We start from the raw sequence: 14,020 nt of genomic DNA, 5'->3' as shown, positions 1-14,020 counted from the left end.
GTCTCACCTAAAAAATCCACTGCGCAGGCTCGAAGGGTTAATGACCTTTCCCAAATCTTCGCTTGCGAAGACTGGCCATTATTACTTGTGACATAATGACACAGTCAAAAAGGTGATTAAAATTGATACCTTAAATCCTGGTGAAATAGGACTGAATTTTGTTTTAAGATTTTGAAAATAGAAACAGTTATTTGGAAGCTGCATGTCCAGCAGTCTTAATAAATTTTAACTCCTTTCCATCACTAACAGTGTCTGAAGGTTTGTGTTCTTGCAATAAAGTGCAATTCTGACAACCACCATTTGCATTCCGTGGACCAGATTTCTCTCCCAAACACACTTTAATTCAAACAGAATATATGGATTTAAAACAAAACAAGCAGACTCAGAAATACGCTGGATGTTACTAAAAGATATAGCTCACCGCATTGCTCCTTTTCTTTTTCACCATCAACCATAGAAAGCTTTATTCCAAGCCTGATCACACTTTCAGTTACAAAACACGTGGCAAAAAATAACAGTTAACACGCAAGATCTGCCATATTTCTACTTGTCTCTACTCTTACACTGGACTTTCCACATTGAGGGATGGAGAATAAATCTCTCTCATTTTTTAACATAATGAATATACCTAAGGGTAGCAAATAAAGGTTTTTATTATTTTTAATTTCATTTCAAAAATCTTTTACTTTCCCCAAGCCGCCATTTGTTAGTGCAACAATCCAGCACAGTGCTAGTTGCTGAGGTATACATGGTTAAACTAATTTCACCTTCAACCAAAACTGCAGTGTTTTCTCTCCCTCCTTTATTTTTAAAAGTAATGAAAGCCATATATTCGCTATTTCACATTTCTAAAAATAATTCCACTCTAGAGTAAAGAATGGTTTTGTAATAATGACAGGCTGTAAAAAGTAACAGCCTTAGCTTTGATCACCCATAGAACTCCTGCTGTCCTTTTTTTTTTTTTAAATATATTTTGTGCAAAATTAAGTTCTGTGTAGGTCTGTACCATAATTTGGAAAAAACTGTGTATAAAATGTACTTAATTTTTAAAAACAATCTCAACATCAAACAACAGAGAAAGGAGAAACAGATCAGATACAGCTGAAGTTTTCACATGAGAAACTAAATATAGTATGTTCTTAAAGCTCCAGTAATACATTCTTCCAAAATCCAGAATGCACTTTGGTCATTATTAAACATTAGTACAGAGGCAAATAAAATACAAAATGCTTGTTTGTGTTGCTTTATATATAAAAATATTTTTATACCACATAAGTTTAAGACCCATTACTTCAAATCTTTCAAGATTCTGAAGATTAGCAAACACAGTGCAACGTTCAGATTCTTGTCACAAAATTACTTATAATTTTTCAATATGAAGCCACTATTTTAAAAACATAAAATGTAAGAATACTCGCACCTGGTGATATTAATCCTCCCAAAAGAATTTGTAGAAGGAAACTTTGTTCAAAGTTAATTTGTAGAAGGAAAGTTTGTTCCAAGTAACTTAACTCTACAGGGATGAACACATATTTTTGTCACGCTGAAGAACCAGGAGTCTATATGACTGGTCCATGTGGGAGGCAGGAACAGAAGGCAGAGGGAGAGGTGTGACACCCACGGCTGTGAAACCCCAGTGGAAAGCACTAGGGAATGACACCTGCTGGGGAGGAATGGGAGGTTATTTGAAGACACAAATTTGCCCAATACCAGGCTTCATGAGCTCTGCTGCTCACCAGAGAAACTTGTTCTCTGTGTTTAGCTGTTCTTAAACTTCAATGTGGTAAGAATGGCATATACTATAGTGTACAAGAGGAGAGCATCTACCTATCTTTTGCTAAGTCATTCATAGCATTCCTTTCACCGGTAAATAATTCTTGTTTAAATACTCAACTTCAACATATAATACATACTGCTCCATAGTTCACCATAATATATTCCAATTAATATACATTTATATGTATAAAGTTTCTCATTAAAAGTAACAATAAAAAGTGCACATGCACAGTCAGAGCTGCACAGAACAGCCCAGTATTTCAAATAAATACAATATTTAGTTTTTATCAAAATATCATACAGCATGGTAACCATTTACAATTATTGCTCTAATAAAAGTGTTTTCAAAGAACACTTGTTGACTTGTTAAATAATACCTTATCAATATCCCAGGATATTCAAACTGCAGCCTAAATGAGTTTAGGTCCTGGAATTACTCAAAATATTAGAAATTCCCACTTGTTTCTAATAGTAATATAAAATATTTCTGCTACCTATCATACTGTATTGTCAGTACTTCATGTTTTGTATGTGTCTCATTTTTCTATTGCAACCAAACATCTATTGGTGTTATGTTGTCCTCATAAACGACTGATACAAATGAAATATTCTAAGCAATTTTACCACACTATCAAATGATTTCCATATAGTGTTACTGTAATTAAAAATGTCCAGCATTGGCTTCAGCTGTAATAACAGAGTAATTAGTGTAATCTATTTTCGGGATTTCAAGTTCTCAGACACACAGTTTTTGACCCTTCGCAAATCTGACCTTTTCCAAAACTAAACAAGTTTGAAAATAAAATATAAATGTCAACTAAAATGAACATAAACCAGGGAGAAGATGAAATAAATATAAAGATTGCACAAGACAGATGTAAACACTTCAGTTTTCCAAATGACATCCTTGAAGAGGTTGTAGCATCTGAAATACGGATTCAGTGGCTGCTTTGAGGCAGTTTTGTCCATCAATGAGCTTTTCTATAACACTGTGTTATTTCATCTTCTTTCTATACTGTCAAGATTTGATCTTCCAGAGCTGCAAAAATTAGAGCAGTACATCAAGATTACTTCTCATCTCAGTTTTCTGTTTACTAGAATTGCAATAGCAACACAATTTTTTTTCTTATTATTTCATTTGCTGCATATTCTATGATACACAAAATACATTTTACATTCATTTACTTCTAATAGAAAAAAAATAGGTAGATTTAAGCAAACCCAATGGCAAATCAAGGGCTCTGTGACAACTACAAGCTTGTGGAAACTAACATGCCTCTAAACCTGAATATTTAAATAGTTTCCAGAGTTTGTAGCTGAGATGGGGCCAGAGAGAAGGACCTAACGAGGCAGTCCTTCAGCCAGGACAAAATAACACTGTGTAGGATTGGTCATGGTAATACTGCATCTAATGTAATACTTTACTGCAGTGCAAGGATAGCCTGTATCTTTCTGCATCCCTTAAAGAGCTACATAGTCAGCAGCGAGGAATTAAAGAGAAATCAAATCTGGGATTTGAAGAAAAGTTAAAGAACGTCTTGCATTCATGTGTAGAAATATCTCCATGTTTATGTCTAAGAATTCCTGTAAGTGTCCTAAATGAAGTCACAAAGCCATGAAAATGAAAAAAAAATATTAAAAGGGCTGCTCTGACAAATACATCATTATTCTTCTGATACAGCTTTAACTTATTAACCATTTTCAAACAATAAATATTCTAGTTAATACAGCTAAGAATCAACAAGGCTACAACGTATGATCCATCTATCACAATATTCTGAATGCCATGGTGGAAAAAAAGGATGTTTCTCAAGTACTTACCTTTAGATTAAATCCAAGCAAGTCACTGATGACACCAGAAACAGCTGACAGGATGACAACTTGGGTGATGTTATAAAGCAGAGGATTCATTGTAAGCCCATATAACCTAAAGGGACTGTCCAGTTCCTAATAATGTAAAATAACAGAATCATTAAAAAAGCAAAAATTACACAAAGGGGTTTTTACTCACATACATATTAAGCAATATTAGACAGTTTAGGAAGTTTTCAAATCCCAGTGGAGTAAAACATTCTATATTATTTGGGAAATAAAAACCAATGCACAGGAAAACATCTGTCACGTTAACTGACTGCTGACTGATGGTGTCTAAATAACCCAAAAAATTGAGGGCTACTCATCCATAGCATTTATCAATATGCACATGGAACCAACAAAATGGAGAGCTAGGTGCCATCATTTTAGAATTCCTTATAACTTTCCAGAAATCACCTTTGGTGTTGAAAGAGTGAGAGACAGCAGAACAACAAAAAATAAGACAGCTTTTCCATAATGACAGAAGGTTACCTCACTACTATGAAAAATTAACAATATCTTTCCTATTGCAATTCCCTTCATTTTCCATTAATTTTGAGACTGATTACTGATCAGCATAACCAGAAAGGAAAAAAATACTAATACTCATTTGACTGCCAATATTTTACTTTTTTTCTATTGGAAGAAAAAAATAGCCTAAATTAATCTGCAACAATACTTGAATAAAGAGGCTATTTCACCAATTTTCAATTACTGGTGTGTGAATATAGTTACCCAAACTTTTCTGGCCTGGAAATATGTCAAATAAAGGAAGGAAAAAAGTTTCAAGATATAAGAGTGGATTACATAAAATACAACAACTATCCACTGCTTTGGTCCTTTAATATTTTCTAGCTTTAAATTCATTCTCATCCCTCTACTGCATTACATCCTGGGCCTTGAACAAGGCCTTATAAACCCTTTTTTAATAAAGAAGAATTTCAAAGCTCTGAGTCTTCTTTCAAAAGAGGTAAAATAAGAATGAACAACCTTTTCACTGGTATAAAACTCTGCTGCAAATACAAAAGATATAAAAGACATGATTCTGAGAAGGACAGCAGAGAAATTCTTTAAGGAAAAAGTTTTTAGATTTTGGATTCATCTTACCAATTTTCTGAGTAAGAAAACAGTCAGAATATTCAATATAATCTAGTCTTTAATGAAAGCTTAAAGATCAAAAACATCCAAAATCAAATTAAAACTCATGATTCCCTTTAGCTACTGGACATGAAATACATAATTGCGCTGATCGGTAACCACCAAGAATTTATTTAAAGCTCATAGCAGGTGGCTTGAAAATACCACTTTTGGGTACATTCTCACAGTAACTAAGTGATGGCCTGAGTCTGAGATTTGTGCCACAAAAGCCAAGTCCCCTACTGAAAAGGCCATGTCAGTTGATACATTTCTGGCAAGAGTAAAACATGAACACTTTTTTTGAAACACTGAGAAAAGTATGAAAAAGATGGAACAAATCAGTCCAAGGGTTGATCAGCATCCTGCCACTAACTGCAGCCACCTACCTCCTCACAGCACACAAACATTTCAGCTCATGACACGATTCCCTGAACCTGTTGCGCTTTGTCTAGTCTACTTTTCCAGTCTCTCCTTGAAACCAGATAATTTTCTGCATCCACAGTGTCCTTTGACCAACAGTTGCATGAGTCTGTTACCCAATTCACAGAGAATACTTCCTGTTAATGCTGTAGCATAACTCTCAAGCTGTTGCTTTGTCAGCTTTGAGTCCTTTCTGACACCATCAGTCTTCTCACGGAAAGTGAGAGCTGGCTTGGTTAAAAACTGAGTTTAAGCTTCATTTTAAGCACTGCTCCTCACACACAGGAATCAACAGGTTAAGTGATCAGAATCATTCAACTGGTGATAGAATGAGACCACAAGGCCTCAAGTCACCACTGCATCAATATTCAAAACAGACAACAAAATTGCAACCCCATCCAAGGGTTCACCATCCTGTCTACCCTGAAGTACCTCCTCTCACACTTCTCATATGCTGTTAAAGAGTAAAACTTACTGTATGTAATAATAATTTGCAATCTGCAACAATAGCAACACAACACTGTATGAAAAAGTAGCATCACTGTGAAAGAGATACAGAGCAAATTTAAACCAAAGCATACTGTACTGCCTGCAAAAGTAACACAAGTGGTTCTTTAACTAACCTATTCTGCTTGTTACATATAACACAGGAATACTCTTTTAATCTTACCTTCAATAACTTAGTAGCAAGTTTTAAAACATTGTTCACTAGTGTCAGTTCCTCCTTCTTATTAGGCTTTTTCTCCATTTTCAAGTACAAGTTTATCTGATTTAAAAAAAAAAAAATACAAGTATCACCACTTATTCAGAATTTAAAGGAATTAATTTGAAAATATTTAATATTACAATGAAGTGATTACTTAGCAGGCAAATGACAGAACTGCATTGACATTTCTGCAAGCAAGTAAATTCATTGTTTTCTTTTTAATGTTTAAGAACAAGTACTAACTCAGCACCACAGGAAAATACAATGTTTTATGATATAACAAAATACATTTGACATTATTTTAGCAACAACTTCAAAGTTTAGTCCAATCCACAAATTAGGCAAGAAAAACCACCATGAATGTAAGGTTTGCATAATTTCTGTTTCCTTCTTCAACAATTGCCTGAGGTTTGTCAATTCATTCCCAGGTTTCTACACTAGTAGGCAGACCTTACAAGGCTTAAAATCCCCAGAAGTTATTGAATAGACTAAAATGTCTAGTGTAATTTCTTTTAAAAGATTTTAGTATAATTTAGTACTTCATGAGGACCTTGAGTGCAGAAAATCAATCTTTCCAGTGCCTTGAAATATTTGAAAAATTATTAAACTCTTTATTGCTATAGAAGAACAGTATATTGAACATTTCAATATTTCTGTGATGCAGACTTTTTCAGGTCACTGTTTCTGAGTAAGAGTACAAATTTGCTCTCTTTCAACCTTCTAGCAATTTTGAAACATCAGCTTTCATTTTCAAACAACATATGTTTGATATTCTAGACCAGACAAAGGCTAGGTTTTTCTTTTCTATTGCACACAAAAGAAAATCAAAAGAAAAAAATCTTTTAAAGCCATTAATTTCTTCTTTTAGGATGACAACCTTCAACAAAATAAAAAATGAACAGTTTAGCAATGTGCTGAAGTCTTTCTTCAGATAACATTTACCAAGCTACAGAAGCAAAGCTGCAGAAAGGAAATGATGCTATATGATGCTATGATATATTTAACTACCTTGCTGTACGGTGGTTATCAAAATAAGGGCCCACAGACATCTAAATAAAATAACTGAATATTTTCAGATTTCCCTACTAAAAGACCACTGTAAGATTCTTACAGATTATAAAAAATAAAAAAATATGCCTAATATATTACAAGGTATGTTAAGCTCCTGAACTATCAGTTTCATTTTAAAGTCAAATTATTCTTTCAGAGGCAAAGATATTCCAGCCTTTAAACAAAAAACTACCAATTTCAACAATTCAAGATTTATAAACAGGACTAAACTAAAGGCTCTAATTAGCAGCTCTGAAAACCCTAGGAAGGTTCAAATCTCTTTTAACAGTTCATAGAATCACAGAATCAACCTCCAGGGACGGTGAATCCACCACCTCCCTGGGCAGCCCATTCCAATGTCTGATTACTCTCTCTGTAAAATACTTTTTCCTAATATTCAACCTAAACCTCCCCTGGCACAGCTTACGATCGTGCCCTCTTGTCCTACTGCAGGTTGCCTGGGAGAAGAGATCGACGCCCACCTGGCTACAACCTCCTGTCAGGGAGTTGTAGAGACTGATGAGGTCTCTCTCCCCTGAGCCTACTCTTCTCCAGACTAAACAACCCCAGCTCCCTCAGCCTCTACTCACAGGGCTTGTGCTTGAGTCCCTTCACCAGCCTTGTTGCTCTTCTCTGGACCTGCTCCAGCACCTCAATATCCTTCCTGAACTGAGGGGCCCAGAACTGGACACAGCATTCCAGGTGTGGCCTCACCAGCGCTGAGTACAGGGGAAGAATCACTTCCCTAGTCCTGTTGGCCACACTGTTCCTGATCCAGGCCAGGATGCCATTGGCCTTCTTGGCCACCTGAGCACCTGCTGGCTCATGTTCAGCTTCCTGTCAATCCAAACTCCCAGATCCCTTTCTGCCTGGCTGCTCTCCAGCCACTCTGTCCCCAGCCTGTAGGACTGCAGGGGGTTGTTGTGGCCAAAGTGCAGGACCCGGCACTTGGCCTTGTTGAACCTCATCCCGTTGGAATCAGCCCAACTCTCCAGCTTGTCCAGGTCTCTCTGAAGAGCCCTCCTGCCTTCCAGTAGATCAACACTCCCCCCCAGCTCAGTGTCATCTGCAAATTTGCTAATGGTGGACTCAATCCCCTCATCCAGATCATCAATAAAGATATTAAATAGAACTGGGCCCTTGAATCAGGAGAGGACTTTAAATGTGTATATGCACAGAAATCTACCACATCTATTTTGAGACTCAAAACTGGCAAGATAACAACTTCGATCAGACCATACATTGTTTTTTGCTCAACAAATGCACAAGATCAATTAAAAACATTTTCAGAAGGACTTGAAAAATTACAGGCATACATTATACAGTCAAAAAATGTTCTTAAATTACATCAAATGACTCATACTGGTGCCTCTAAGCCTACTCACCTAAACAGAAATTGGGATATAGCCATCTCAATATTCCTTACAACTTTTGAACAAAGTCACACACTTATTTCAGAAACTGAGCTTCAGGTTGTAAAGCGTTGTTTCACCACATCATAATTAACCCCCTAATCCAAACTATTTTAATACATCTAAAATGTCTGACACCTACCAGATGAAGGACCTGTTTAGATATAAAAATATAGGTCTATACAAATTCTCACCTGCTCTGTAAGTAATATTGAGGTATTGCTGTACTTTTTACTAGTTTCAGATCCAAGAGTAACAAATCTTAAGAGAAAAAGAGTTAGTGAAATGCACCAAATTACGAGTTCCCAGTTGTAGTGACAATCAAGGAAGATCTCATGCATGTGAAGCAGCTGCAAACAAAAGAGTGAAAAAAAAAATCAAAATTTAATTGGAAGTAATAATTATATTACAATATAAGACAACAGATATCTTCATAACTCTGAGAAACATTTCCCAGTAATGAATATATGTCAGGTTTTTAGGCATGTAAGAGTTTAGATGCAGTGTCGATTTAAAATTATGATTCAAAGATACAAGGTTTGAGACAACATATGTTCTGAAAGGCTTAATCAGAACTTAAGACTTTTCTTTTCATGTCCCTAAAGCAATAGAAAAAAAAATACACTCTTAGGCAATTTTAAACTCATGTTCAAACTTGCAAAGACACTATATGGGATAAAAACCAAAATACACCCTCAAATGTACTAAATTTTATGTAAGAGTTATTGCTAAATTACATTCTTAATAAAATACTTACAGTTCGCTACCAAGCAAACACAACAGGGTTAACTACAGAAGAAACTGTAAAAACCAGCAGCTGTTCAGAAGCTCCTTTGCAGTTTGAAACAGAAGCTCCAAGAAAAATCTTAAGCAGTAGAAATCTTCTTTAAACATAAATTTGCTTACTAAAACATATTCCACTAGAGGGCAGGCAAATATAGCCAACAAGCTTGTTTCTCACAAAAATCATCAAGGTCAGTCTCAACTGTCTCTGCAAAAGTGTGTTTTCATGTAAAATGTTGGGGCAAAAAAGTGTCCCAGAAATCACAGTGAAAAATGAAAGAGGACAGAGAGTTAAAAAAATAATAATGAATCATAGAGTATCCTGAGTCGGCAAGGACTCACAGGGATCATTGAGCCCAGTTCCTGGTCCTGCACAGGACAACCCCAAGAATCACACTGTTCCAGGTGCAGAATCCACCACTTGCCCTTGTTAAACTCCACACCATTGGTGATTGCCCAGCCTCTTTATTTGTCAAGGTTATATTAGGAATTATGCTACAAATAAGTTTCTTTAGCTATTACAGAAAAATAATCCATTAAATTAAATGAACAACACAAAATGGAGCTCAATCTTCTGAAAAGCTGTAACAGCTATTACTAGTTTTTCACTGTGGTCTTCTAGCTTAGTAGAAACCACTATGCAAAAGGCACTCAAAATTGTTTTAAAAACTATTTAAGTCATGGTTGTGTCTACACAAGCAAATTTTCCTCACCTGTGCACAACAGATAAACACAACTGAGATAGTCAGTAAGAAGGCAGATGAAACTATTACATCCACAGAGCGCTGAGGACCTCGACGCTGAAAACAAAGGATATGCAGATACGTTAATGAAAACCTAATGGCATAACTAATGAGAATCACATCTTGAACCTGTGTTTCATCATGGCTCACAATGTGGCAATCTAAGTTTTATGCAACATACTAGATCTCAATAATATCAATACAGTTGAATACCCCTGAAGGCACATGAGATGAATTCAGATACAAGCATTGAAAGATAACTGTGAGAAAAGAAATTTTTCACCACTTGTTCAGTCAGCTCCTTCGTGATGTGTAGTAACTTTTATTTAGGCAGCATTCCCCAACAAAAATTTGACACAGTACTGGGCTTCAATCCCAAGTATCAAATCAGTGCTAACAAAAGGTTTCTGGATACCAGATCACCACAGGATATCAAGACATGACTTCATATGGTTGGTATTTTTCACCACTTGCCTCTTTTTGACATACAAGAGTTGTTTGTACCCACTGAGCTTTTCCTCTTTTTTTTTTCTAGTTAAAGAATTAGACATCCAGTGCTGCACTGAAACCTGCACAAGTTATCACATACATTTATTTCTCAACTTTATTCTCCAGACATGCCACTGTATAAAAGTGAGAAGAATGGGAAGTGTACACATGCAAGGTACAACCTTGGAACTTGGAGAAAAAGATAGGAAGTTTAACTATTGAAAAAAAATTGAAGTGCAAATTCCTGCTGCAGGGATGCACACAGTACTTCTGTAGTGAGCTGGAGTGTTTGGCCTGCACAAGACTTGAAATATGTCTACACCCCTGCTCACATCTTCACAGGTGGACACATGTACAGGAAGTGTAATATGCAGGTGTGTTTTGGACAAATGTTCTGTCAGTATGTGCCAGCAGTACCACTGCAAGAAGACAGCCCTGCTCCTTAGCTGCTTGTCTCCATTCCTCGCACTGTGCTTGGCACAAGCATTACAGAGCTGCCCAGTGAGCCAAGTAAAGCAACAGATGGAGGTCAAAATTACTGTTCTTGACTGGTTATTTCTCAGCTGGGTCAGTTCCCTATGCACCTGCCTCTGACCACTGACTGTTTTTTTGTTAGCCACACTATTATACAAATGTTCCTGGTGTCATAAGAAAAAGTGGAATATGTAGATGTAGTTGTGAGGAACGAAGGCAAGACATTCTCTCCCCAACGATGCTACCATACTCATCAAAACTACATTCTATTATCCAAGTGATGTTATCCTCCTTTTACCCCAACCAGCACCACACTACAGACTACAAAGAAAAAGATGCGTCTCAAATGTAAAGTTTAAAGGAAATCTCTTTTTTACAACATCTCTAACAGATATTTCCATAACTCAAGGGGGCAATGTAAATTAATCACCTCAGTTCCTCTTTAAATGATGCATCTTTCAAATTTAAGATTTTGCTTTACATGAAAAATTTTGCTTTCTTATAATTCCCCTTTCCACAGTCTCCAGTCTCCACACTCCTTAACGTTTTCATAAACCTTTTCCTACTTCTAGAAACTACTGATAGCAGATTTCAGGGATCAAAATGTCTTACAGATAATACATGGGCATAATTTGTAGCTTCACCTGGCGCACATACACTCACAGCATAAATAAATGGTCTTGCTTTACAGATTAATAAAGATTAATAACACAATAAAGTGTGTTAACGACACTATCTGGTGAGGCCCTTACAATAAGATATTATCGGTATTATACTACAAGTGGTCAGTTTTTACCCAACATACTCAGCCCAGAGACTTTTCTGCTAGCAGTAGTAAGACAAGACTCCAACTCTGAATACATTCAGACTTTATTCCAAGGTGAAAACCAGACATTTACTTTCTCACAGTCTGCAGACACTGCTGGTGCAGGGTCACTAAAATGAAGCATATATGGGAGACATGCACCAATAGTAAGTGCACAGGAGATATACACTCAGACTAGAATACCAATCTTCCATCATCAGCACAGGAGATATTTTATGTTAAAGCATAAATACACATTGTTTTAAATTTTTTTAGATGTATTAAATGTATTAAAATTTTATTAAAGCAAAAATATATGTTATTTTACCTTTAGATAGGACCTGAGAGAAAGCCACATTTTTATATTCTGTACTTTCTTCAAGCGGAAGTGAGGAACCTCCGATTTTCTTGCCCTTCTGGCAGATGTTAGATGACCAAAAAGTTTGGCAAAGAGTAGCCTCTGCAGAGAAGAAAAAAAAATTAACTGTTAATTGATTTTCAGGGGTATTAAAAAAAACAAACGGAGAAAAGGCTTTGCATAATATGTCAAAGTAATGCACAGTGTACCAGTGTAAATTAAAATATGTTAATATAAAGCAGAAATAAGTGCAGATTATTATTAAAATGAGGAAATACACTAAAGCTTTTAAAAGTCTCCATATTCTAATGATAAAATTTAGCTACACTTGGAGTTCCTTTCTTCAAATTTTAGACAACAGAGCCACTAAGCTTTTAAAATTTTGGCAAAAAACCCTCAAACCTGCCCATTATTTACATTAGCAAGCATCTGTATCACAGGAGTTACTTTCAACAGAAATTATAATTATTAGAAGCAGGTTAATTCTATTCTACTGTATTACATTACATATTTTGACCACAATTTAAGAACAGCAAGTATAAAGAATTTTCTTTTGCAGACCAATAAGTGTCTATATTCTGCAGCTAATAACGTTGCTCTCTTAAAAGTTTAAATTGCAGTAACAAGCAATAGAAGAACAGGTGCATTAGTTCAGACAGCAGCTGTCATGATCTCCAGCCACAGAAACAATCTAACAACAAAGCAGTCAGGGCTCTTGGACAGGGTCTGGATGGAACCATTTTGGATGCCCCACCCCTGGAAGTGTTCTCAGCCAGATTGGATAGGGCTTTGAGTAACCTGGTCTAGTGGAAGGTGTCCCTGCCCATGGCAGGGGGGTTGGAACAAGATGGTCTTTAAGGTCCCTTCCAACCCGAACCATTCTATGAATTAAAGGTTTTGAACGAAACACACTGGTAGAACAACTGGCAAATTTATAGAGTTCTTTTATTGAAGTTCCTTCTGCTTGTGGAAGACTGAGACAAAGTGGGACATGACTAAGCATTGGGTTAATGCATTCAGCCAGTTATCCCTCAGAAATGATCTCCAGGAAAAAATATGTTTAGGTACAGACTTCAGTCCATTGCAACTGAATCATCTAAACTGAAAGCCCACTGAAGTATTTGTCATCACTGATCTGTGAATCACAGGGTGCTGAAGAAAACAAGTTTAAAATATCCAAAAAGTCAAAAAATGCAAACATCAAACTTCGTTTTGCTTCAGATGAAGCATCTTGGTTTGCTGTTCGTACCTGTTTATACGTCCTCTCTGCTACACATAGCAAGAAAAAGAAAATCCACACTAGAGACACACGGACCACGAAACTTATAATAACCATTGAGAGAACCAGAATGTCTCCATCTGATCCAAATGCAGTCATGCAAAGTTCAGCAGCAGAATGTGTAGCTAGTTGTTCTAAGTCTTTAGCTTGGGAAAGCCGAAAGACAAAGGGCATTAATCCCAAGATTAAAGATATGACATTTCCAAAAATCTGATAACCAATTCCTGGTATATAGCTGTTCACCTAAAAACAAAAGAAAACAAGGCATATTTTTAAGTTTGGAATGAATTTGGCACTAATTCAATAAATAAAATATTAATGTTTTTGTCTTAGCACAAAGAACACTATAACCTGATAAGTTATATGAAAACTTCAACCAAGCATCTTCATACTTTATTGTTAAAAAAAAAGAAGTCCTCAAAGAGCACTTACTGCACAGGAACCAAGACAAATAGTTTAAAAACCCAACAACATAACATTGTAAATAAAATCTAGTGCATGTTCCTGTACTGAAAATTCATTGAACACTGAATTAGCAAAGTGCACCAATCAGACTGTGCTGCTTAGATCCTTTATGTTGCTCCTACTTGTGTTCTGGTTTTAAGTTGTACGCTTTTTAATGGAATCAAAGTGTTTACAGTGCAGACATGACTGGAGTTCTGCTGTGCTGGCTATGGCTTTGCTAAGTTTACTTCTGCTGTGGATTGTCCCCAAACCTGTGAAGTTTATGGGTC

General features: G+C 36.1%; 1 protein-coding gene across 5 annotated transcripts in view; it reads right to left on the bottom strand.

Annotated features, from left to right (window-relative positions):
• Window positions 1–431: 431 nt before the first annotated feature.
• PHTF2 (putative homeodomain transcription factor 2) overlaps window positions 432–14,020 on the bottom strand; it is a 65,299-nt gene continuing 51,710 nt past the window's right edge. For all 5 annotated transcript variants that reach the window (XM_017811516.1, XM_017811517.1, XM_017811515.1 and 2 more), the window contains 7 exons: window positions 13,257–13,529; window positions 11,978–12,109; window positions 9,852–9,938; window positions 8,550–8,705; window positions 5,858–5,953; window positions 3,598–3,723; window positions 432–2,815 (listed from right to left, as the gene is read on the bottom strand). In XM_017811516.1, the coding sequence (XP_017667005.1) occupies window positions 2,795–2,815; window positions 3,598–3,723; window positions 5,858–5,953; window positions 8,550–8,705; window positions 9,852–9,938; window positions 11,978–12,109; window positions 13,257–13,529 (891 nt within the window). In that variant the 3' untranslated portion in view covers window positions 432–2,794. The remainder of the gene's footprint in view (window positions 2,816–3,597; window positions 3,724–5,857; window positions 5,954–8,549; window positions 8,706–9,851; window positions 9,939–11,977; window positions 12,110–13,256; window positions 13,530–14,020) is intronic.

This window comes from Lepidothrix coronata, unplaced genomic scaffold (assembly GCF_001604755.1).
Source record: "Lepidothrix coronata isolate B3197 unplaced genomic scaffold, Lepidothrix_coronata-1.0 Scaffold32, whole genome shotgun sequence".
In the NCBI taxonomy this organism is placed as follows: Eukaryota; Metazoa; Chordata; class Aves; order Passeriformes; family Pipridae; genus Lepidothrix; species Lepidothrix coronata.
This window is presented reverse-complemented; position numbering and strand designations above follow the sequence as displayed.